At 44.5% G+C, this 26293-nt stretch overlaps 3 protein-coding genes across 6 annotated transcripts; 2 read left to right on the top strand and 1 right to left on the bottom strand.

Annotated features, from left to right (window-relative positions):
* LOC8073335 (LEAF RUST 10 DISEASE-RESISTANCE LOCUS RECEPTOR-LIKE PROTEIN KINASE-like 2.4) lies at positions 2066-11440 on the top strand. Of its 4 annotated transcripts, XM_021458039.1 has the most exons (6): positions 2066-2804; positions 2973-2976; positions 4228-4267; positions 6036-6667; positions 9385-10472; positions 10566-10962. In XM_021458039.1, exons 1-6 carry the CDS (start codon positions 2128-2130, stop codon positions 10705-10707), a joined length of 2583 nt encoding a protein of 860 aa, XP_021313714.1. In that variant the 5' UTR covers positions 2066-2127; the 3' UTR covers positions 10708-10962. The 4 variants fall into 4 exon arrangements, with proteins under 4 accessions (XP_021313714.1, XP_021313713.1, XP_021313712.1 ...); XM_021458038.1 differs by lacking the exons at positions 2066-2804; positions 2973-2976; positions 4228-4267 and adding exons at positions 9025-9060; positions 11056-11440 and having other exon boundaries at positions 5670-6656; positions 9413-10472; positions 10566-10747; XM_021458037.1 differs by lacking the exons at positions 2066-2804; positions 2973-2976; positions 4228-4267 and adding exons at positions 9025-9060; positions 11046-11440 and having other exon boundaries at positions 5670-6656; positions 9413-10472; positions 10566-10747.
* Positions 14560-17144, bottom strand: LOC8060841 (putative receptor protein kinase ZmPK1). The gene has a single exon (XM_002455185.2). It carries the CDS (start codon positions 17142-17144, stop codon positions 14682-14684), a length of 2463 nt encoding a protein of 820 aa, XP_002455230.2. The 3' UTR covers positions 14560-14681.
* Positions 24064-25797, top strand: LOC110433894 (LEAF RUST 10 DISEASE-RESISTANCE LOCUS RECEPTOR-LIKE PROTEIN KINASE-like 1.2). Its single transcript, XM_021456913.1, has one exon. It carries the CDS (start codon positions 24372-24374, stop codon positions 25188-25190), a length of 819 nt encoding a protein of 272 aa, XP_021312588.1. The 5' UTR covers positions 24064-24371; the 3' UTR covers positions 25191-25797.

Here is a 26293-nt window from a genome sequence, read left to right as displayed (position 1 = left end):
CTTAACAAGTCCACTAGTCACATTATCTGAGTTCAGGCCTTGTTTACTTCCCGGAAAATTTTGCAAAATTTTTCACATTTCCCGTCACATCGAATCTTTAGACGCATGCATGAAATATTAAATATAGACGAAAATAAAAACTAATTGCACAGTTTGGTCGAAATTGACGAGACGAATCTTTTGAGCCTAGTTAGTCCATGATTGGACAATATTTGTCAAATACAAACGAAAATGCTACAGTGTCTATTTCCCAAAATTTTTGGGAACTAAACAAGGCCTCAGCCTGACGGGTTCATCTTCTTAACTGGTCCACGATTCACTTCATTTGTGCCCTCGCCTAAGCGATTCCTCTTCTCCCACATGCCTGGTATACATGCAGTAGGTTGTCAGGCTAGTCTCAATACATGTTATTATTGATGTGTTATACACATTTAATAGAGTGCGTAAAATTGCTGAGTTGGCAAGATCATTAAATGAGAGAGTTTCATCAGATGAGAGAAATTTCATCCCCATGAAACTCATCTGGCTCGGTTACCTCTTTTACACTGTGTCATAAAACTGTACATTGAGACTAGCCTCATGGCATAAAAATGCTACTCTCTTCATTCCAAATTATAAGATATTGAAGGATCTGAGTCGAAACATTTCAAATTTGACTAAAATTATAGAGAGAATTACAAAAATTTATGACACTAAATAGATATACTATGAAAATATAATCAATAAAGAATCTAATGATACTTAGTTGATATAATAAATGTTATTATCATATCATATAAATTTTGATCAAACTTAAGATGGTTTGACTCTCAAAATTCTTAGAGTGTCTTATAATTTAGAATGGAGAGAGTACGGTTCTAGACAACTTTTCAGGGATACAAACAATAGCGAGAGAAGATTGTTGGCCAACAGGAGCGCCCGAGCGCGTCTAGCCCATCAGAGTGCGCATCCGGCATCGGCCTTGCTTAGTTAGACCAGTCTTAATAAAATTTTATTATAGTTTTATGAACATTAAATATGTTATGTGACATCGTATTAATAAAAAGAGAGATGATATGAGTTTCATAAGGTCAGTCTCAATGCATGATTTCACTTCTCAGTTTTCAAAAAGCAAAACTTATGCATGAAATAGGTCTCTCTCACAATGGATAGTTTCAATACACAATTTCATAGGGTTATTTAACCTTCGGTAGGTCCCATAGGCTTCTCTCTCTATATTTCCTTCTCTTCCCCACCGTTCATCCCCTCGCACCCGTGGCCGGCATGCTCGCGCCCAATGGAGCTCACGCCCTCCTTCCTCGTTGGTGCCCAGCGAAGGAGCTCGTGGAGGAGCTGCGCCTGCGGTGACGGAGTCCGCGGAGGAGCTGCGCCCGTGGCAACGCTCGCACTCGCACTCATGCTCGTGCCTGCGGTGGAGGCAGCCTTGCCCGTGGCGATGAGTCCGCGGAGGAGCTGCGCGTGTCGCGGCAGCGCTCGTGCTCGCTTCGCGGCGGCGGAGCAGGCGCCCGCATTGAACGGAGCATGCGGTGGCGGACCAACGGCCTTGCCCGCGGTGGAGGCAGCCTTGCCTGTGGCGATACTCTGCACCTGATGGCGTGCCTGCGGAGCCTTGCCCAGCGGGTCGTGATGAAGAAACGATAAACAAGAACAAACGAAGGAAGCTCTCAGTGTGGGTTTCATACCGTTTCCGACGTTTTGGAAACACCGCTGAAAGGTTTTGTGGGGATGAAACAATTTCTTTCTCTTTTTTTCCAGTTTCATGCAGAAAGCTTCTTTTTGCTGATATGGTGTCCTATTTAAATGTGCATGAAACTCCTTATGAAACACTAATAAAATTGACCTAAAAGTAGAGAGAGTTTCATAAAAACTAAACTTTTTTACGCTATTTTTAAAATATAGATGTGTTGCTTGAAACGCCGTTGAGGTTGGCCTTGTGCCCCCGTCGTCAATTGGTCACCTCCGAATCCGAAATGTCCCCAGTCAAAGGTTGCGGCCGCCACATACAGTGCCTCCAGGAATTCACCATTGACTGGCGGCCGCTTGTGCCTTATCACCCCTTCCCCCCCTGTTTGTCTCGTTGGCTCGTTGCTACTGCAATGGTGGAAACCCCACCACGCTCCTCCTCCCATGGCCTCGACCTCCTTCCTCTCGTCGGTGTGGATGGTCTTGTCGTTGCCGCTGATGCTCGCCTCAGCAGCATCAGCAGGACACTGTCCGCCTGTGCTCTGCGGCGATGTGAGCATCTCCTTCCCGTTCGGGATCGTCCAGGAGCAGGCGACGAGCACCAACTGCGGCGCGATCGGGTTCCAGGTTCGCTGCGTCAACGACACGCCGTACCTCGGATACAGCCGGTACCAGCACTGGTTCCAGATCCTCACCGTCTTCTACAACAACGACTCCTTGGTCGTTGCCGACTCCCACAGGCTCCAGAAGCTCGGAGCCTTGAACAGCAGCTCCGTGGTCGATGACGATGAGAGCTGCCGAATCCCCACAAACAACAGCTCCACCAAGGTCGCCCTTCCGTTCTCCATCAGCCCCGTCAATCAGGACCTGATCCTGTACGACTGCACCAAGGCGCTGGCGCCTCCGGCGCCGGCAACGGCGGCGGACGAGGGGCTTGTGGAGACGAGATGCGGCAACAGCACGTTTGCTCGCGTCGGAGGGCATTACGGCGAGTCCGACGGGAGTTACTTCTTGGACGGCTGCGGTGCGACTGTCGTGCCTGTGCTTGGAAACTATGCCAAGGCGAACGCAAGCAAATACGAGGAGCTCATCAGTGACGGCTTCCTCTTGACATGGAAGACGCCGACCGAAAGTAAGCTTCACTCTTGGGCCTGGTTCAGTTCAACCAAAAAAACCAATTTTTTTTAAAAAATTATCTGTCACATCGAATCTTATGACACATATATATAGAGCATTAAATATACTTCCTCTATCTCTAAAAGCTGTTATTCCTAGTAAAATTCCAACAGATTAGTAGAGCTGCCAAAAGACTATACTATCCCTCATTAAGTGCACATGAATCGTTGATTTTCTGCTTGGAGCCATGCTCTTTTAACTTGCTTCGGGCTATGTGCTGGCAGTCATTTACTCATCCAGCGGCTGTTAACCTGCGATGAGAGGAGGATGCGTGGTCCAGATGAGAGACATGAGAGAAGGCACGGTCAAGGAGTAGTACTCCGTAATAATTAGATAGGAACACAATGAGATATTAAACCGGGTGGTGGACGGAGTACTCTACGAATTCATTTTTTAATGGACAAATTTTGGCTCTAGGAATAGCAGCTTTCAGGGACGGACGAAGGGAGTAGATGAAAACAAAAACTAATTGCACACTGTAAATCGCGAGACGAATCTTTTAAGCCTAGTTATTCCATAATTGGATAATGTTTGTCAAATAAAAACGAAACTACTACAATGTCAAAATCCAAAAACTTTTCGCATCTAAACAAGGCCTTGGAACTAATAAATCATCTTGGGGCTTAAGCGTTTCTACCCTTGTTTTTTAGCGAAATGGTGATATTACCCTCGTTTTTCTAACTTTGTGATTTTACCCTGTAATTTCAAAAGGAAGGAAGACTATCTGTGAAATGACTCTAACGTGTTAACTTTTAGATAAATAGACAACTTTGTCCATGCGTTTTTACCCATGTTTTATTTTTATATTGTGTTTTTACCCTGTGTTTTCATATTAACAAGTTGGCAGCAAACATTTTGGAGAAAATCAACAATTTGGATGTGCATAGTGACTTTCATGCACTAATTTATGTTTGGTTGAACTGTAAATTGATCAGCTAGACATTTCGGCCTTGTTTAGATAACCCAAAGTTCAAAAACTTTTCAACATTCTCCGTCACATTAAAACTTGCGGCACATGCATAGAGCATTAAATATAAATGAAAACAAAAACTAATTTCACAGTTATTTGTATTTTACGGGACGAATCTTTTAAACCTACTTAGTCTATAGTTAGATAATAATTATCAAATACAAACAAAAAAAACTACAATTCCAACACTTTTCGGAACTAAACAAAGCCTTCATCGAACACCCTCCATGCTACAGCCCAGGTCGTCATCAAAGAATAGTGAGCACGACTGAGGCTTCTTAGGCAAAGACCATCTTGCCGATTAGAAAATCATTTAGCTGCGATATTATAATTGTTAATTATAATTTGAGAGCTAGCTCCCCACATTACCACGTATGTGGGGGCGCCGCTGCTCGGAGCCACCGCCGTCGGGAGCCGCACTGCTGCCAGGAGCCGGAAGTCTGAGCCACGCCGAGGAGGGGGAGCGCCGCAGCCTGGAGACGGATTGGGGAGAGGGCCGCCGCCCGGAACCGCACCTGGGAGAGGGAGCGCCGCCAACCTCGGGAGCCGCAACCCTAAGGACCGACGCATTTTTTTTCCGAACTGGGGCATTGCTGTCTTTTCTCCCGCCTGCCTTTTCTTTTCTATTTTCTTTTGCCATTTAATCCAGCAATTACTAACGGGCTTAGAAACCAGGGGTAGACGGTGGCTTCGTTTCAAAATAGCAAGAGTAAAATTACAACGTTAGAAAAGGAGGGGTAAAATCACTATTGAGGTTTGATATAGGGACAGAAACACCAAATTCCCAATCATTTTTGTGTAGAATAGCTATTATTATAGCTACAAAAACTGGAACAGCTAGAGTACCGGACGTCACCTGGTACTCCACTAGAGAACATGACGAGACCACCAGCATAGCCGTAGAGACATTAGGGCCTTGTTTAGTTCTAAAAGAAAAATTGCAAATTTTTTCAGTTTCTCCGTCACATCGAATCTTACGGCACATATATAGAGCATTAAATATGAATAAAATAATAACTAATTACACAGTTTGTTTGTAATTTGTGAGTCTTTTGAGTCTTAGTCTATGATTGGACAATATTTGTCAAATACAAACGAAAGTCCTACGGTGTCCATTTTATCAAAAATTTTGGAACTAAACAAGGCCTAGAGTAAGAGGGCTCCTTGAAGGGCTCCTCCATCATGAAAAGTATAATTACCTATATCAAAAACTTAAATATGAATAATCAAGTTCGATAATGAAAAAGTCTAGCAAGTTGAACTACGTCTAGTGTAACGAGTTACGAGATCACTCTCATTTTCTGAGAATTCAAGACCGACAAACGAGGATTTAATAGGGGATAGGCATATAGCAGTGCATTTGGACTAGTCAAAGGTTTTCGACTAGTCAGACTGAGTGCATTTGGTGTTGGTGGCATTGACGAGTTTGACAAGAATGTGTGTGGGCGCGCAGTGGACACGCCGGAGCCCCGGGTAAACGAGTGTGCGGTTCAGGACTTCATGTCTTATTCCCTTGCGGGGCGTCACGTATCCTCACCTGCTGCCATTATATAGTTTGATTGATCTCGTCTCTCCTCTTCGCTTATGAATGTGCTCGCTAGCTAGTGCTCTGACGACGCGTCAACGAAAGAATATGAGCACCAAGCGTTCCGATCCGGTCACCACGCCAATGACTCAGCGACAGTCGTCGCAATATTGCCCCGTCCATCGGGCAACTACTTATTGGAGGACTGCATCGCTACCACGGTACCGGTGCTCGGGGTGTCTGGCAAGAAGGTGAACGCTAGCGACTACGAGCAACTCGTCGAGGATGGCTTCCTCGCGACATGGCAGTGGCCGGAGCTGGGTCATGTTAGTGGCTGCCACTGTCCACCAGTGTCCATCGGGCACCTCAGGAATTCCCGTGCGCGGATGACGACGGCCATTGCCGTCTCAGTCAAAGGTTTCGGCCTCCTACAGTGTCCAGTGTCCACACACAGGACGCCCGGACTCACCTAATATTAGTCAGCCACTTGCGCCCTCAATCCCTCGTCATCTCTTTCTTTTCTATCTCCCTTCTGCCATCACCGATTCGGAATCACCTTCACCTCTTGTGATGCTATGCTCCTCCCATGGCGGTGGCCCCGTCCTTGTCGTGGGCTCTCCCTCGTCTCCTCGCTCTGGACGGCATGGGTGATGCTCGCGGCGGCGGCAGCGGACCGGCAAGGAGGAGAGCTCTGCTCCCCCGTGGTATGCGGCGGCGTGAACATCTCCTTCCCGTTCGGGAACATCGCCGACCACGCAACGGAGGCCAACTGTGGGGTGCTCGGGTTCCAGGTCCGCTGCACCAACAACACCCCCTACCTCGGGTCCTACAAAGGCGACTACCGGTTCAAGATCCTCGACATCTTCTACGGCGACACCTCCTTGCTCATCGCCGACGTCCACAAGCTCGAAGATTTCAACGCCTCTGCTTCTTCTTCTTTCAAACAACCCTGCTACTCCCCGAAGAACAACTGCTCCGCCAAGCTCGGCTACCCGTTCTCGATCAGCCCTGCTAACCAGAACATAATCTTCTACAACTGCGAGGAGACGCCGACGCAGGCGGTGCGGCAGAGCCGCGGGCTCGTGGACACGGCGTGCGGGAACAAGACGCTGGTTGGCGTCGCCAAACGTCCCGACGTGCCTGGCAGCTACTTCATGGAGGGTTGCAACGCTACCGTCGTGCCGATGCTTGTGAGGTCCGGCGAAGCGAACCCAGCAAACTACAAGGAGCTCATCAGTGACGGATTCCTCTTGACATGGCAAGAGCAGCCGTTGCCGCCACCGTCGCCGCCGTCAGCAGCCGGTAAGTTCGCAGTTAGGACTCATCTAAAAACCACTACTCGGAGTACTATAAGTTCGCAGTTAGGACTCATCTAAAAACCACTACTCGGAGTACTATATATGGCATATAGAGAGAATTTTTCATTCGTTGGGCACCGGCGCAAAAAAAGTGTCCAACAGCTAGAACATGAGCCTCCTAATTAGGAGAGACCGAGAAGCAAAGGACCTGGCAACCCAAACCACCGATTCAGCTTGTTAACCCGCTGACTTGATAAGGGACTTAGCGAAAAATTGCTAGATAAGGGACTTGATAAGGGGCTTAGCTGGTAATAAGTTGGCAGTAATCTAAAACTACTACTATAGCATAGTCTCTCTGTGAACCTTATTCGTTTGGCTAATAAGCCATAATAGGAAGTATTGTTGACGAATTTATTGTGAGAGAAAAACACTGCTGAATAACTGCATAAGCTCAAGCGAACAAGCTAGAAGTCATTCTCGCTTAATGAAAGTTAATTTTTCTTAACTTTGACCAACTATATAACGGACCACGACCGTCGACCGGTGACTCGCAACCGTCCTTTCTCCCGTCGTCAAAGTCGTCATCATAAGATCAGATCCCTCGCCCTCCGGTTCTCGTTCCTTTCCCGTCCTTGCTCACTGTTCGGGTCCGGAGGTGAGAGGTCCCTCAGCCTCAGTCCCTGGCCGAACTCCGACATCCAAACCACTCTGCCGGCTGCCGCTGCCACCCCTCCATCCCCAATCCACTATGCAACCGCTCTTGCTGCTGCTACTCGCTTCCTTCCTCCTCCCTCCGCCGGCGGCCAGTGCGGCAGAGTCGTCAGGCTGCTGGCCCAAGGCATGCGGGGAGCTCAACATCACCTACCCGTTCTGGCTGGAGGAGCCCGGCAAGCCGCCGTGCGGACCGCCGTCCTTCAAGCTCAAGTGCAGCAGCAACCGCGCGTTCCTGACCAAATCCGTGTACCAGGCGTGGCAGGTGCTCAGCATCTTCCCCAGCAACAAATCCTTCCATGTGGTGGACCACAACCTCCCGCTCGACACCGGCTGCCCACCGCCGACGATGAACATCTCGATCTTCTCGCCCAGGACGTTCGTCTTCAGCAGAGCCAATAAGGAGCTGCTCTTCCTTGGCAAGTGCACGGGGGGTTCTACGCCGGCGAACTCGACTGGGTTCCATAGCCTGGCCTGCGACAACAGTTCCTTCGTCCGGCTCGGCGACGGCCGGGAGTTCTCGAGCGACGGCATCCAGGGCGGCATCCCACAAGGCTGCCTCTTCAGTGTCGTGCCGGTTCTCGGGGCTCCTGATGGAAATGGGGATGGCTACATCGCTAGCATGAATAATGGGTTTCTCGTGGAGTGGAACGGGGTGCCAGGGGATTGCCCCAAGTGCATGGCAAGCGGCGGGGAATGCAGCTACGACGGCGACAACGGCACCAAGTTCGCCTGTGATTGCTCTGGTGGCAAGTGCGGTGAGTTCAGCAAATTAAAAACGCCCAGCAATTTCGCCTAGTGTTCTTTATTGGAAATAGCATTAGTCTGCTAATCTGGAAGTAGGAGTAAAGTTGGCCTACCATACACCAAATTGGAAGAGATGTCAAAACAGTCAAACACACATTATTTCGAGAATAGGGAGACCAAAAGATACATATAGATCAAGCAAGAGTAACAATGGCTTCTGCTTTATTGCTCATCTTATTTGTGAACTACCATAATTCTTATTAGATTATGTATTGAAAACTATGCAACTGGCGTATGCACCCAAAAACCCAAAATTTTACAAGAAACGTGCATAGAATATTAAATATAGATTAAAAAGATAATTAATTGCACAGTTTATCTGTAAATCACGAGACGAATCTTTTAAGTCTGGTTACTCCATGATGGGACAATGTTTGTCAAATAAAAATGAAAGTGCTATAGTATCAAAATCAAAAAAGTTTTTGGATCTAAACAAGACCTAAGGTGTCACATACATCCAAAAAGTTGGCTAATATAGTGACATATAGTCGCTATCGATAAAAATGTGTCACCTTTATTACAGTTAAGAAGAATCAACTTCGTCATTATTCCGGTCTTCTACCTATCCAAACCAGCCAGCTTATTATATATCGCATACATCCCTATTCGTTTGACCTTTATGCTGATGCTAAAAAGTACACTGTATAATGGCTGATAAGTTCAAGCATCCTCTGGATACAACGATCAACTTTAGACAGTAGCATATATAGTACAAGTCAACATAAGGTAGTTGCATGCTTCAAATTTCATATGCAAAATATTGAATCCTTTAATATCATTCCTTCCTTTACAAAAGCAATAATCTTTATACCACTACTTATTTCATTTTTAAATTAATTTCCATGCTATTTTAGGTGTCAACGGGAATGGCAGGAAGATAGCACTAATAGGTATGCTACTTTTGACATTCTTTCATAGCTAATAATCCAAATTCCACTTGTTATATATAGTTCTTTAATGCAATAAGTTAATTGTTAGTTTCAGTTATTGGAACTTGGAAGATCTTAGAAGAACTATAACAAAAATTCTAACATATATACATGTATTTTGCACATAAATACTGTCAGCCCACAATTTATAGCTTTCAATGTAAAACTATATGGCTTGGAGCAAAATACGTGGCTTTTTATAATTTATTTTCACAGTTACAATTTGAATTGTTTATGGCCTCTAAATCTGAATGTTCATGTTATAACACCTCAATGTTTTGTGAGAAGAAAATAACATCTACTTTAATTTCAGTTTCGATTTCAGTAGCTGCAAGCTTGCTCCTACCATGTATATATGTGTTGATATGGTATACACAAAAACTAAGGTTTTTCCTATGCAAGAAGACCAGCAGCACCATAGAAGAGAACATTGAGGCCCTACTATTAGCACATGGATCACTAGCTCCAAAAAGATACAAGTACTCAGAATTAACAAAGATAACATCCTCCCTGAATAATAAGCTTGGGGAAGGTGGTTATGGCATGGTTTTCAGAGGAAGGCTAGATGACGGTCGTCTTGTTGCAGTGAAATTCCTGCATGACTCCAAAGGTGATGGTGAGGAGTTTGTGAACGAGGTTATGAGCATTGGCAGGACATCACACATTAATATTGTTAGCTTATTTGGGTTTTGTTTGGAAGGCTCAAAGCGGGCCCTAATATATGAGTATATGCCAAATGGTTCTTTGGATAAGTACATATACTCAGAGAATCCTAAGGCAGTTTTAGGATGGGATAAGCTTTATACCATAGCAATTGGGATTGCTCGGGGGTTGGAATACTTGCACCATAGTTGTAATACACGCATAGTCCATTTCGACATCAAGCCTCAAAATATCCTTCTTGATCAAAACTTTCACCCAAAGATTGCTGATTTTGGTTTGGCCAAGTTGTGCCGTACCAAGGAGAGTAAGCTTTCTATGACCGGTGCTAGAGGAACACCTGGGTTTATAGCTCCTGAAGTGCACTCTCGAACCTTCGGAGTTGTTTCAACAAAATCGGATGTTTATAGTTATGGAATGATGTTGCTAGAGATGGTTGGAGGCAGAAAAAATGTTAAATCAGTGGCTCAAGAGTCAAGTGAAAAATATTTTCCACATTGGATTTATGACCACTTTGGTCAAGATGATGGGTTACCGGCATGTGAAGTGACAAGTGAAAATGAAGGAATCGCCAAAAAAATGAGTGTGATTGGCCTATGGTGCATTCAAATATTACCAATGCATCGTCCTACCATAGGAAAGGTCTTGGAAATGTTTGATAGAGGTTTGGATGAACTAGACATGCCACCAAGGCAAAACTTCAGTGAAATATTGTAAGATATTATTTGAGATACATATATATTTCAGAAATTATTTATCGTTCACAACAATGTTGATATAGCAATACTTTTTTCATTCTTTTGCAGCTTAGATCCAGCTTACAGTTTGAATGCAGAAAGCACAAGCATGATCAGTGGTACCAAAACAAAAGCTTCTAGTGAAGTGCTAAAGATGAAGGAGATAAGCATTGTGAATTCAAAAATCTTACAACGGTTGCCAACTCTATGAAATGGTTACCTACAACACTGGAATTGGGCATTCAACTTGTGTAGGTATCTCTATGACAGAGGGCGAAATCTTAACTTACTAGAATATTTATTTCAAAACAAAAAGGCCACTGGCTTAATATAATATCTTTCATTCAAAGTGATAAAGATTAACGCTTTAAGAGGTAAAGTCTTATTGTCCAAGTATGCATAGGATATTTGGTATCCTCCTAACATGCATATATTTCTGTTAATAGACACTTTTGTCTTTCTTTCACTTATGCGCCACCCCCTATGGCCCTATAGTCACCCATCACCCATAATCTCCCAAAACATGAATTACATGTTGACATGTTGTAGGAAACTCTAGACAATAATGGAGTTATGGAGATGGCTGGCACCAGCCACGATCACTACAGCTGCCTCGCATCTCAGCGGTGAGACAGCAACAAGCAACTCGATGGCATATAATCTGTCCGACAAAATTTCCACGCATTTTTTAAATGGTCTACGCTCGGCATGTTCCTATGGACATAACTTCTTAAGTGCCTACCAGAGGTGTTGTTTTTAGAAAGTTGGGCACATCACCCAGGCGTTAGGGTGTGTGGCGCTGGTCCACCCAGCCAGTCCTCTCGGCTTACTGAACAGAGGACTCTGGAATTGTCTATGTATCTGTCGGCGCTCGACCGATATACACCACAATTGTTTTTTTTTTTTGAAAGACGAATAAACATAACATGACAATTATGCTGCCACTTGACCATGTCATTTTCATCAGCAGTGCACTAATCAGCGTTCATACAGACAAGAAGCAAATTACTGAAAACTCCTTTTGCATCCGTCCATCTATTTTTCTACCTCTCGCGAAGGTGAATCAAAGCTAAAAAATAGTTTATCCGAGCTTCATCTCCCACTAGTGGGCCCTAGTAGACAAAGAATACTGCGTGTGCCTTAGCTGGGGGCGTGGCGTCGGGGGCTCGACCGCCAGGGCGACAGGCTTGGCTGTCCAGGTGTTGCAGGCTCGGACGCTGGAGCCCTGCGCGCATGGTTGACCGCTGGAGCACGATGAGCTCGACCGCTAGGGTGCAGGCTTGACCCACCGGCTTGACCCACCGGCATGCTGCCGGGCGCGGGGGCACGGCCACCAGGAACCACGCACGGAGTTTTAAGGAGAAGATAGGTGCAAGCGGCTGCGGGAGAAGAGAGTACTGCCGGATGACGAGAGGAGGGAAAGACCTGTGAGAAGAAGAGTGAAATGGGAGATGCTAACACAAACATTTTTCATCTAAGGGCCCGTTCGTTTAGCCTGATTTCCAGCCGGAACTCTTCCTGATGATCTTTGACTATATAAAATACAACACCGATCCTGACAGGATCGGTTCCGGTACTAGATTCCGTTCGAACCGAACGTGCCCTAAGCTGGCCAAAGAAGGGGAAATTTCATTCCCAATCTTTAGCACGATGGTCGAACGCTAACACCTCATCCGGACAAAGCGAAAGTGCTGCATTTTTATTTCACTGCACTATTAGGAACAACAACACACAGAGAGTGTAGACAATAAATTGGGACCTATTAAACATATAGCCATATGATCTGCAACACCTTGATGAGCCATTAACCGAGAAGGAGGTCCATTAGGCGATCTTGGAAGCTCCGACAGAGAAGGCATCGGGACCAAATGGATACATAGGATTGTTCTACAAGCATTGTTGGAACACCGTGAAGACAGATTTGATGAAAGCATTGGAAGAAATATTCAATCTAAGAGATCGCCATTGGAATTTACTCTACACAATAAAACATTACCCTGCTGCCCAAAAGAGAGGACACTCAGTCGACCAAGGACTACAGACCAATAAGCCAGTGTGGCAAAAATCCTGGCCAAGGTGATGGCGAACAGACTTGCACCAAACATGGAAACAATAGTATCTAAGAGTCTGAGTGCGTTCTTAAAAGAGAGAAGCATTCAGAACAACTTCCAATACATCCAAGGGGCAATCCAACACTTCCATAGAAATAAAACTCCAATGTTTTTTTGTCTAAGTTAGATATTGCAAAAGCCTTCGACAATGTTCGTTGGAAATACCTGCTAGAAGTGATGCAGCAGTTGGGGTTTGGACAGATGGCGGGACGTGGTATGGCTGTTATGGGCATCAACGACATCTAGAATTATCCTCAATGGTGATCCAGGCAAGCCAGTCAAACATAGAAGAGGGCTTAGGCAAGAAACCGCCACTAAAAATCATATTTTTACAGGCGGTTGTTCTAAGGAACCGCCACTAAAAATCATATTTCTACAGACGGTTACTTAAGAAAACCGCCCGTAAAAATAATTTGAAATTGAATTTTTTAAGTTTTTCAAATGACCTCGTTTGGAAAAACTTTCAAAATAAAAGTTGTAGATCTCGAAAAGTTATGAAATTTTGTAGTTGATAATTTTTTTCATTTGACATCATCTTGTCGTCGAAAACAATGTTTGAATTTCTCAAATTTGAAATTCAAATTTTGTAAATGACCTCGGATGGAGAAACTACCAATATAAAAGTTGAAGATCTTGAAAAGTTATGAAACTTTGTAGTTGACAGCTTTTCCATTTGAATCTTTTTACAGCCTCAAGTAATCAATGTATGCTCAGTTTAGGATAATATGTGGAGAACTAAACTCTAGTATAGTCACATTTGAGTGATAAGTGGAGTGGTAGAGGAGGTTACGCGCGAGAGCGAGGTCTCAAGTTCGAATCCCACTAGCAGCGCGTGATCTTACGCGAAGGATACGGAACTTACGACTTCCCTAGAATTAAAATTTTTTCCCCTATTTTTAAAACACAATTTCATATTTTCTATAAAAAAGTTTTACAGGCGGTTACCTAAGAGAGCCGCATGTGAAAATGTTTTCTACAGGCGGCTCATAAGAAACCGCTTGTGGAATTGGCCCATTTCTACTGGCCTCTAGCACAGGCGGTGCTGGAAAACGCCAGTAGAAATAGGTGTGCAACCGCCTGTATAGTCTGCCTGTGTACTAGTGTGGGTATTTTTCAGTTGGCTTTCTATCGTGATGAGTAAACGATCTAGGTACTCTCGTCACCAGTTGGTTTGAGTATTTTAGATTCGAAAACTTGTTGTGCTTAGTAGTGATTTTGGGATAACGGTCAAATATTTTGAAAAGAAATTTGAGGCTCCTAATTTATCTTAACGGTCGTTCAGAAGTTTTTGATGGTTATCACGTCCAGGCCCTCAATCGGAATGTTCTAGTTAGTCGCAAACGTGCCTGTTAATCTCTTTTTTGCTTGATAACTGAGTTAAAACAAATGGAGCTTAAAGATTTACAACGAAATATTTGGAATACTAAATGATTTCAAATAAAAAACTTTTTAACTACAAAATTTTAGAACGTATTGAGAACTGTAACTTTCATATAGACCATGCCAACATCCGAAATTGTTTGATAACTTTAAATTTTAAAATATGTGTACTTACAACAATATTTTGGACCCTAAATAATTTTAATTCTAAAACTTTTCCACTACAAAGTTATAGATCTCGTTGAGAGCTATAGTTTTGATATAAAACTTCTCTTCATCTCACTTCATATGAAAAAGTATTAAACTATTTTCCTAAAAATTAGTGTGCCACATTAGCGTATAGAGTGGGTTAGGCCCTATATGGACTCGGCGGAGACTCAAAACCAAATTTTGAGTCTAAAATGACACCATGCCAAGTTTAGTGTCCGATGGTAATCACTTTGAAAGTTTATAGATTAGGATAATATAGTCGCTCAAATTTAAGGACCCAAAATATCACTTTGAAAGTTCAAGCAACAAAATGATATCGTCGGCCAAGTTCAAAGACCAGCGGTTAATTTTACTCTATAATTTTCCCGGTACTAATAACCAAAATGTACTCAGCGAGACACTTGCTGCTAAAGTAGTAGAGAGCCACATTTCAACAATTTTGCTGCCCGCTTGCTGGGTCGATCGAGTGGTCACAACGAGTCACTCACGACCGGTAGGCCGGGTGCTCGTCCTCGTCGTCACACGCTGTGAGAACCTTGGCAATGTCGTCCATGGTCGGCCTGTTGCTGCTCCTCTCCTCCATGCATAACAAGGAAATCCGAACCATTTCCATGGCCTGCCGGGGATTGAACTGCCCCTGCAACCTCGCATCCACCAAGGGCACGACTTCCCCGGTATCAACCACCTGCCTCAGCAGCTGAGCGATCTGCGATATCTCCAGCCGCTCACCATCGGCTGTCGTCTGGTCGTAGATCCTTCTCCCGATCACGATCTCAAGAAGCACGATGCCGTAGCTGTACACGTCAACCTTGGCATTGATGGGCACGTTCAGCGTCCACTCCGGCGCCATGTACCCCGTCGTCCCTCTCATGTGGGAGAGTAGCATGCTGCCGCCGGGGCCGGCGTCCCTCTTGGACAGCTTGGCCAACCCGAAATCGGCGATCTTGGCGTCAAACTCCCTCGTCAGCAGGATGTTCTCCGGCTTCACGTCACAGTGGATGACCCACTCGAGGCACTCATGGTGGAGGTAAGCGAGGCCCCTGGCCATGCCCAGCGCGATCCGGAATCGCTCGCGCCACGGCAGCGTCCTGCTGCTGTCCGAGTCCGTGTCGAACAGGTGCCTGTCCAGCGACTCGTTCTCCACGTACTCGTACACCAGCAGCTTGTGCTTGCCGTCGGAGCAGAACCCCCAGATCCGCACCAGGTTGATGTGGTTGATCCGCCCGATCACCGTCATCTCCGCCCAAAACTCCTCGTCGCCCCGTACCAAGTTGGTCATCAGCTTCTTCACGGCCACCACCTTCTTCCCTCCGTCGAGCACGCCGCGGTACACGACGCCGGAGCCGCCGCGGCCGAGCTCTTCCTTGAAGTTCCCCGTCGCGTCCTTGAGCTCACGGTACGTGAACCTCCTGAACTGGCTCGTGACCATCCTGTATCCTGCGGCCTCCAGCTGTGAGCTGGGTATGCTCTGCTTGCTGGAGGAGAGGAACCAGCACCCTGTCAGGATGAAGATCAAATCGACAACTCCCAGTGCTCCGGCGAACGCAAACAAGTACACCCACTTGGCGTCGTTTCCGGGTCTCGGGAACGCGCCTGATGATCCTTGGAGGAGGATCGTGGTAACGTTAGGATTGCAGGCGATGCCTGCGGCGGTGAAATTCAGAGGCGCCGCCGAGGCGTTGAAATCGATAGGTACTTTGAGGTAGATGGTCCCGGGGAACGATGAAGCCGTATAGCCATTGAACAGCATGCTTTTAGGGTAGCACATGCCTTGGCCTTGAGGTTTGTAGGAGAAGCCGACGCACGAGCAGCTCTCCAAGCAGAGTTTCTTGCAGTACTCGAACGTGACGGATTGGTTTGATCCCATATCGTACCCATAGAAATCAGTGTGCGGCATCTTGATGAACTTGTACTGCTGCTGCTGCTGCTCCGGCAGCTGGCTGCAGTTGTTGACGGCGCTGAACATGGGCTTGCAGCCTTTTCGCCAGTCCCGGGTGTCCACCATCATGTACCCCGGAGCGCACGAACATCTGAGGCTCGGCTGGTACTCGCAGATGGCATTCTGGCCACACACACCGTGCACGGAGCACGGCTGCGCCAGCGCCGCCCATGTCACCGTCCAGCCCCCTGTCGACGCGTTCATGCTGTAGATTCTCAGGTTGCCATCCTGCTCGATGGTCAGCCGTCTCTTGACGCCGGGCTGTCCGAGGTCGGAGGCACGGACCACCAGGTTATCGCTCGAGAGGAACACGCCGGTGTCGTCGAGGACGCAGACCCTCGACCTGTTGTATGTTGTCCGGCCGTTCTTGAGTGGGCCGTTGTCCGGATTTGGCCAGTAGATGCTCGATGTGTCGGGGCCGTCATAGAGGAGCCGCAGCACGTTGTCGTTGTCGTAGTAGAGGCTGAAGTAGGCAGCCACCAGCTTGTTGTGCTCGGTGAGCGGCTGCGACGGGACTAGCGTGTCCGTCGGCCAGTCGAAGCTCTGCCACACGAAGCGACCGCCGTTCGAGATGACGAGGTTGCCGGTGTCGAGGAGAGCTATGGCCAAGGAACCACCACCAGCACTCCCGCTCGTCTTGCTCTCCCACACCGTGCTCCCGTTGGCGTCGTCGAGGGCAAGGCCCCCGTCGCGGCGGAACGAGATCCTGGAGCGCCGCCCGTTCACGGGGGCGCCGGGGTTCGCCGTCCAGATGGCGGTCTTCTCCGCGGCTTCGGCGTACCAGACGGAGAAGGAGAAGGCGTTCTCGCCGGCCTCCTGGAAGCCGCAGGAGAATGTGCCGTCGAGGGAAGTCAGGAACGGCCTCCCGTGGTCTTCCACTGACAGAGAGGAGCCGGCGCCTAGCGTGTGCTGCGCCGACGCCGATGGGCACAGCAAAGGAGAGAGCAGAGTAATCAGGACGGCAACACAGGTGGATTTTCCCAGCATTCTACACTGTTTTGCTGGCATTATTGAAACTCCAGAAGATATGTTAGCCAGGAGGTGAATGCATGGCCGGCCATCCGGGTGGTCAGGGGTGGTTTTATCGACAAGTAGTTAGGCGAACCTTGCTAGTTGCTCGTACAGAAGGATTAGCGACCTTCGAGCTACTTTCCGCGCCTAACTAAATTCCATATAAAGTAGTAATAAACTAATAATGTTCACTTACTATTACACGTGACTTTACACTGACGTGCGCGCCCGCGTGTAAGAGACTTAGGCCTTGTTTAGTTTGTAAAATTTTTGGTTTTTGGCTACTGTAGCACTTTCGTTTTTATTTGACAAACATTGTCAAAATATGGAGTAACTAGGCTCAAAAGATTTATCTCACAAATTACAGATAAACTGTGCAATTAGTTTTTATTTTCGTCTATATTTAATGTTCCATGCATGCGACCAAAGATTCGATGTGACAGAGAATCTTGAAAATTTATGTGAACTAAACAAGGCCTTAGGTGAGGTGGTCAAGGTCAATGTCCTTTTTCTCCAAGTCTACCTCTCGGTCATCCAGTCATGCATTCTCGTAGGAATGCGTGCGTACCTTTTTTTTTTGACAGCAAAACCAAATTTTATTAGCAGCATAAAGCTGCAACAAGAGTAAAAGGTTCAAAATTTACATCTTGCAGCCTCTGAAGAAGAAGAAGAAGGGAGCAGCTGCTTGCATGAGAAGGATTGGTACATAGAATATTAAAAGCTCCTAAAGACAAGTCTGTGTGATTGTAGGCTTGATTTGCAAGAGAGTGAGCCGTAATGTTCACCTTCCTATCAATTTTGATTACTTGCACAGCTCTGTTGGACGAAGCATTGACGAATCTTTGAGTGAAGGGTTTAATCCTCCAATCTGGTGGAGAATTCTGGTTGTCGCTTGCAAAGAAATCGGCAAATGTCTGGTTATCAGTAAGGAAGGTGATGTAGAGGCCGGATATTTTTTAATATATCCATTATCTAAAAAAATCAGTAAGGAAGGTGATCTTATTTATCCAAAGTCTACTTGTGATGTCTGCTGCTAAAGCTAATACTGCAGCTTCTGCCATGAGAACGGATCCGCATCGTAGGAGGTGAGCTTTGATGAAGAACTTCTCTTTTCGTTTTGGGTTTAGTATGAAAATACCTAGTTCAGCCTTTCTTTGTTGTTCAGTGCCATTATCAGGTGCTAAGGTAGCATCTGTGTAGCACTTAACTCCTGGGAGAAGAGTAGGAAGCCTGTGTGTTGTGTAAAGGCAACTCCTATCTGGGGAGATGGCGAGATGGCTCATGTGTGGCGCCAAGATAATCTCCTCTTGAGTATTGCCTGCATGATACAAATTTCTCACCTGAGGAGTATCTATATCTATTCCTTTGGCTTCTTTTTGCCTATGTTCTTCATTGCTTGCAGAAACTACCTTGTTGATGTATGCTTGGGCAGCATAATGGACCTGCAAAACAGACCATTTCCTTTGTCTAAAGCGAATATCATTTCTATCCTTCCATATGAACCATAAGGTCGTTAGGATCTTTAGCATGATGTCCTCAGAGGTAGCATGAGTTATGAGAATCTCCAAAGCCTCCTGTACTCCATCCCGTTCAAAAGGAAGTAAAGATGATCTGAAGGGAGGTTTGGCTGAGAACCAGACAACCCTTGCAAAATTGCAATGAAAAAATAAGTGAGAATCATTTTCATTCATTCCACAGTATGCACAATTCTTGTCTATTTTATTAGTCCAACTTCCTGCTCTTTCACCTGTTGCTAGCGCTTTCCTTATTAGCCTCCAAGCAAAAGTTTTAATATTAGGGGGGATGAGTTTGTTTTCCCAAACTCTTTGAAGAATGTGCATGGCTCCTCGTGAAATGCTTCTTGATCCTTGTGGCGGTGGATGAACCTGCATTTGATTGTTAAGAAAACTAAAGGCATCTTTAGTTGAGCAATCACCTTTTGATGATGGTTCCCACTTGACTGTGTCATTGTTAGAAGAAGGAACTATAATAATCTCCTGAATAGCCTGTATTGCTTGTCGATCAAAAATTTGGCTAATTAGATCTGAATTCCAATTAATGGTGCCAGGATTCCAAAGATCAGAAATGTTATTAGGGAGGCTTTGTACAGTGATAGGCCACTTTAGGTGACTATGAATTTGTTTCCAAATGATACACCAAGGAGTAAACCAGATACTAGAGTTGCCTTTCTGAATTTGGATGGTGCAGTTGTTGATTAAAATATCCTTGACACTCATGATGGAGGACCAGAAAGCTGATTTAGTGGAACAATTACCAGCCAACCAAAAGCTAGAGTTTGGATGATATTTAGATTTTAGAATATCTGTAAGGAAAGCATTTTTACCTATGGCAATCTTCGAAGCTGCATTTAGAAGCAGACTCCTATTTACAGTAAGTAAATCTCTCACTCCTAGACTGCCTTCCTTTTTAGGCCTGCATATGTCATTCCAAGACCTAAAATGGAAAGAAGAAGTAGCATTTTCTTCTTGCACTCCTGTCCACCAAAACTTTCTGATAATTGAGGTTATCTTCGAGATGAATTCTTTAGAGAACAAAATTGTGGACATATAATATATAGGAATAGAGGCCAAGACCGAGTTAATGTAAGCAAGTATTCCAGCATGGTTAAGCTTGTGTGCTTTGAGATTAGTCAATTTAGCTCTAAATTTATTGATAATAAAGTCATAAGCTTTTGTTCGGTCATTATGATTAAAAATAAGCAGATGTCCAAGGTAAATAGAGTTGGGCATAAGATCTGAAACCGGAAAAATATTTTTTTACCTCCAACTTACTCTGATAATCAACATTTTGCTGAACAGAATTGAAAATTTAGCCAGATTTGGTGTTTGACTTGAAACATCATAGAAACATCGAAGGATGGCATTGATCTTACTTGCTTCCTCCTTAGTCGCTTGTCCACAGATAATGAGGTCATCCGCAAATAAAAGGGAGTGAATCTGTGGGCAATTAGGGCCAAGATTGATACCATTTATATCATGACTAGAAGAGTGTTGCTGCAGGCAGATGGATAATTCATTTACAGCTAAAATAAAAAGATAGTGAGAGAGGACAACCTTGTCTTACTCCACGTTGAGGATGAAAGGTAGGTGTAGGATCTCCATTGATGATAACAGACAGAGTAGTTGTTGAGATACAGGTGTGAATTAAATTTATAAAGTTATCCTTGAAGCCTTGTCTTTTAAGAGCAGTAAACAATGAAATGCCATTCAATTCTATCAAAAGCTTTAGCAAGATCAACTTTTAAAAAGAAGGCCTTTTGTTTCCAACTTTTAAGACCGGTCAAAATTGGTCTCATATGAAAGGGATACATAAATGCCTTATTTTGTTTTGAATTTTTTTTATTTGACTACTGTAGCATTTTTCACTTTATTTCATAATTAGTGTATAATTATAGATTAATTAGGCTTAAAAGATTCGTCTCGTGATTTTCAATCAAACTATGTAATTAGTTTTTATTTTCGTATACATTTAATGATTCATGCATGTATCTAAAAATTTGATATGATTGGTGAAAAAAATTTAAACGAGGAATTAAGGCCCTATTTGGTTGGGCCTGTTAAACTTTACCATGTATCACATTGAATGTTTGGACAAATTCATATAGTATCAAATATATACTATTTACGAAACTAAAAACATAGCTAAAGAATAATTTACGAGACGAATTTTTTAAGCCTAATTATAGTCCATAATTGGATATTAATTACTAAATAAAACGAAAATACTACAATACCTATTAAACTTTAATACCCCTAACTAAACACCCCATAAACAAAGCGACTGACTAGTGTTGATGAAAATTTTTAACCTAATTAGTCCATAAAAACCGACCTGGGTAAACGGCCAGTGTGGCACATCCGTACCGTAACTGCATAGAGAATTTCCAAAAAAAAAAAACTGCATAACGACAGCGTTGCATGTCTTTTTCCACCCTTCGCCCTGCTCTTTCAAAAATTTTCCCTTTTGCCATCATTTGTTCATACCGTGCCCTTCCTGCAAGATTTTTACACTGATGTGCGCGCCCGCGTGTAAGACTTGAGGTGGTCAAGGTCAATGTCCTTTTTCTCCGAGTCTACCTCTCGGTCATCCAGTCATGCATTCGGCTTTGTTTACTTCCACCTAAAAATCTAAAACTTTTTAAGTTTTTCTATCTCATTAAATTTTTAGACGTATATATAGAGTATTAAATATAGACAAAAATAAAGATTAATTGCACAGTTTAGTCGGAATTGACGAGACGAATCTTTTGAGCCTATTTCATCTATGGTTGGACAATAATTACCACAAACAAACGAAATAGCTACAGCATCGCGAAATTTTTTCACTCAGAAACTAAACATGGCCTTAGGAATGCGTGCTTACCTTGGACCGGTCAAAATTGGTCTCATATGAAAGGGATTTTGTTTCGATTTTTTTATTTGATTGTTATAGTATTTTTGTTTTATTTAATAATTAGTGTTTAATTATTAGATTCAATAATTAGTATTTTCATTTTAATCAAATTGTATAATTAGTTTTTATTTTCGTATACATTTAATGCTCTATGCACATATTTAAAAATTCGATGTGATTGGTGAAAAAAATTTAAACGAAGAACTAAGGCCCTATTTGGTTGGGCTCGTTAAACTTTATCGTCTATTATCGAATGTTTGGATAAATATATGAAGTATTAAATATATCATATTTACGAAACAAAAAACACAGCTAAAGAATAATTTAAAAAACAAATTTTTAAAATTAAATTAGTTTGTAATTAGATATTAATTACTAAATAAAACAAAAATACTACTATATTTATTAAACTTTAACACCCATAATTTATGAGATAGCAAGTGTTTTAGCAAACTGTTGGAGATGCTCTAACCTGAAGAAGACAACCGGCTAGTCTGACACATCCGTACCGAAACTGCATAGAGAATTTCTAAAAAAAAAAAGCATAACGACAGCGTTCTATGTCTTTTTCCACCCTTCGCCCTACTCTTTCAAAAATTTTCCCTTTTGCCATCATTTGTTCATACCGTAGCCTTCCTGCAGATTTATCGATAGCAACGAGCCAATAAAGAGCTTCAATCTTCACCCGGCCCGCTGCTAATTTTTTTTTAAGAATTATACAGTTTAACGTTAATGACCACAACACGGATATATAAACTCAGTATAAATACACGTACTTCCTCTATATAGAATTCAAAAGTCATTTAGAATAGTGACATGGTCTTCAAAATACAACTTTAACCTTTTATTTTTATAAAAATATTTAAAAAATGATATATGTATATTTTTATGAAAGTATTTTTCAAGACAAATCTATTCATATAATTTTTATATTTACAAACTCAATAATTTAAAAGTTATTAATGATTTATATTTCAAATGTTTGATCCAAACTTTGTACGAAATGACTTCTAAATTCTATATGGAGGGAGTACGTAAATTCTATCCTATGATCACCTTTGAAGGACTAATGCAAGAGATCTCGAGAACCATGAAGTTACCACCAACATCTTACTGTTGGAACGTCATCTACCACTGAAAACATAGTCGTAGTAAAATCCTAGGACGTCGCCTATCATTAAAAGTATAGCCACCGTTAAATTTTAAAATAAATTCAGAAAAATACGAACACCAGTACCAAGACAAGGACTTCAACTTAGGTGGACAAGTTTCACCACAAGAAACCCAACCAGTTGATCTATAATCAACTCACATCTACTGATTATCTATTTATTCTATTCGGTACCTTAAAAAGACATGTTTAGTAGAGCTCAACCAGCTCCAGATTCACCTTAACCAGTTCTAGATCTAATTTTTCTACTCAAACGGTTTTGGATCCAGCATCAGATTCACCAAATTGATGGAGCATCAGCATAGGGGATGCTCCACTAAATCCAAGTTTGATGTAATTGAGGAAAATTACTCACCATACCACTTGTTATACACAAATAATGATTCGCTCGTGTCTTTTCCTTTCTCCCGAAGTAGCCCGACGCGTCGTCCCTCTTGCTAAGCTCACCTGGCCTTGTTTAGTTTCTCATCTAAAATCTTTTTATCCATCACATCGAATCTTTAAACACATAGAGTATTAAATATAAACGAAAACAAAAACTAATTGCACAATTTAGTTGTACATCGCGAGACAAATCTTTTAAGACTAATTAGTTCTTATTAGCCATAACTACTACAGTAACCCACATATGCTAATGATGAATTAATTAGACTTAATAAATTTGTCTCATAGTTTCTAGACGAGCTATATGATTTATTTTTTTTATTTATCTACATTTAGTACTTTAAATATATATATACCAACATGAAGAGAGACCAAAAAAACTTTTCTTCCTCCGTGGCCGCACCCTCGCCGCCAGGCCCCTGAAGATTTATCTGACACGGGAATAGTCTCTCCTGAGGTTTTGTTTAGTTGTAAAGAGCTTTTGACTTTTGACACAGGAATATTTTCGTTTTTATTTGATAATTATTACCTAACTATAGACTAACTAGTCTTAAAAGATTCATCTCGTAAATTATAGACAAGTGCAATTAGTTTTTGTTTTTTATCTATATTTAGTGCTCCATACATGTGCCATAAGATTTAATGTGACAGAGAATTTTAAGAAGTTTTTGAATTTTAGAGTGACCTAAGCATGGCCTCATGACTCTCAAAGATATGCGGGGCTGTTTGGCAGTCATATCAAGTAAAGCATTCTAGGTAAGCATCAAACCTGTTCGTTTGAGGTTATCAACCGAATCTGTCAGCTATTTACTAGTATTTTTTTATGACAATAAATCAACTAACAGTACTTTATATTATAACTTATCAACCAAATAAACAATCAAATTATTTTATAATCCGACATAAGCCTCGCCATCATATCCATGTTCGAGTGGTATTAACTACGATGGTGGACAGTGGCAAGTGCTATCCATAGCCGAGGAGGGTGACGATTGCAATCGAGGTACACACATGAGTATAGCAGTGCATTTGGACTAGTCAAATGTTTTCGACTAGTCAGATTGAGTGCACTTGGACTCGTTCGTTGCTAAGCGGAGACTTGATACAACCTTTTCTTGCTTACAGACTTGATACAAGACTAACAAATAGCATACTGTTTAAAGTCATCGACTACACAGCTATACTATACGTTCTCGTCCTGCTGGTTGCTCTGCTTCTCCCGCTCCTTGCGGTCAATTCCCTCTTCATCAGTTAACATGCGCCGCCCGACATTGCTGCTTCTCCCGCTCCTTGTCTCCTTGCTCCTCCAATTCCATGGCCACGCCAGCGCCGAAGACTGCGAGCCGGCGGCATGCGGGAACCTCACCCTCAGCTACCCGTTCTGGCTCGGCAGCAGCACCAATCCGCCTTCTTCTCCCAGCTGTGGCCACCCGGGCTTCGAGGTCTGGTGCGGCGACGGCGGCCGCGAGGCCTCCCTGAAGGGCTCCTCCATCCACGTCCTGGGCATCGACTACACCAACAACTCCTTCGTCGCCTCCCACTCCAGGGTCGCCGGCGACGACGGCGTGTGCCAGGCTGACTTCAACGTGTCCTCCAGCATCGCGCTCAGCCTGCAGTTCACGTTTAGTCCGCAGAACCGTGCCCTGTGCTTCCTCTACCACTGCCGCAACGGCACGGCGCCCTCGAGCGGCCCCGAGTACGCCAACGCCACAGCAAACTGCAGCTCTCCCATCTACGCGTACCTCGCCGGGCCTTACTACTGGGACACGCCGCCGGAGATCGCGACGGGCGGATGCACGTACGCCTACATGCCGGTGCTGGGGTCTGAGGCGGCGGTGATGACGGCGGCCAACTACAGCCGGCTCCTCAAGGACGGGTTCGTCCTGGACTGGGAGGTGGCCTCCGTCGGTGACTGCCGGACCTGCAACGCCAGCGGCGGGCAGTGCCGGTACGACAACGACGCCGCGGAGTTCTGGTGCCTCTGCCCCGACGGCAGGCGCGCGGGATCGACATGCGCCGGTGAGTCTCACCTGCCCTCCGTAGTACACGTAGGTACTTCTACAGTAGCGGAGTAATCTAACCTTGTTTTGATGCCAGCGGCCGATTCCGGCTGTCCGGACAAATGAGTACTCTGCTACTGTAGCCTAACTTGTTTTGACACGTCCGGACAAATGGACTGATGCCCGCATTGGCCATTTGGTGTTGACGAGTTTGACAAGAATGTGTGTGGGCGCGCACTGGACACGCCGGAGCCCCGCCGGGTAAACGCGTGTGCGGTTCAGGACTTCATGTCTTGCGGGGCGTCACGTACCCTCACCTGTCACTATTTAGCTTGATCTCGTCTCTCCTCTTCAATTCGCTTATGAATGTGCTGGCTAACTAGTTATCTGACGCGTCGACGAAAGAATATAAGCACGCACCAAGCGTTCCAATCCGGTCACCACGCCAATGACTCAGCGGCAGTCGTCGCAATATTGCCCCGTCCGGGCAACTGGGAGCGGAAATTCCCAAGCGCGGATGAATGCACCGGGAAGGATTCAGCCGCTAATTAAAGTCTACAGTCTATACAGGGCAGCGGACTCACTTTACCGTATGGTCGATTGCTATGCCTGTATTCTTCTAGTGCGGTTCACCCCTTCTGTTCGTCCAGCTACTCCCGTCGCCGAGAGGCGCGCGAGAACCTTCTCGTGCTCTTATGGCTCCGTCCTTGTTGCTGCTCTTGCTAGTCTCGTCGCCGGTGTTGGTGGCCTTATCCTTACCACTGATGATACAGCCTGTGGTAGCATCAGATGGGCAAGGAGGAGAGCACTGTCATCGTCCACAGCTATGCGGCAACGTGACCATCTCCTTCCCGTTTGGGCTCATCCCGGATGGCGCCGATCAGACCAACTGCAGCGACGTCGGGATTGGGTCCAAGGTTCGTTGCTACAACAATAGCTCCCTATACCTCGAATACTCTCAGATCGATATCAGTATGCAGATCCGCAGCATATTTTACGACAACCGCTCCTTGCACATTCTTCCGCGTAGATACTGGCATCCATATTTCAATACTAGCTCTAGCAGCGGTGGGTGCCGAATCCCGACGGCCGACACCATCCCCGTACTTGCTCCTCCGCTCTCGAATAGTCCCGCCAATCAGAACCTCATCTTCTACAACTGCACAAAGCCGCCGCCG

The sequence above is a fragment of the Sorghum bicolor genome, chromosome 3 (genome assembly GCF_000003195.3).
Source record: "Sorghum bicolor cultivar BTx623 chromosome 3, Sorghum_bicolor_NCBIv3, whole genome shotgun sequence".
NCBI lineage: Eukaryota > Viridiplantae > Streptophyta > Magnoliopsida > Poales > Poaceae > Sorghum > Sorghum bicolor.
This window is presented reverse-complemented; position numbering and strand designations above follow the sequence as displayed.

Excerpts from the sequence above, each read along its gene's own strand:
- LOC110433894 (XM_021456913.1), top strand. The coding sequence starts at position 24,372 with ATGCGCCGCCCGACATTGCTGCTTCTCCCGCTCCTTGTCTCCTTGCTC.
- LOC8073335 (XM_021458039.1), top strand. The coding sequence starts at position 2,128 with ATGGCCTCGACCTCCTTCCTCTCGTCGGTGTGGATGGTCTTGTCGTTG. Across the intron at positions 6,668-9,384 it reads CAGCAGCCGGTAAGTTCGCA|AAGAAAATAACATCTACTTT; the intron begins GTTAGGACTCAT and ends ATGTTTTGTGAG. Across the intron at positions 10,473-10,565 it reads CAAAACTTCAGTGAAATATT|CTTAGATCCAGCTTACAGTT; the intron begins GTAAGATATTAT and ends ATTCTTTTGCAG.
- LOC8060841 (XM_002455185.2), bottom strand. The coding sequence starts at position 17,144 with ATGCCAGCAAAACAGTGTAGAATGCTGGGAAAATCCACCTGTGTTGCC.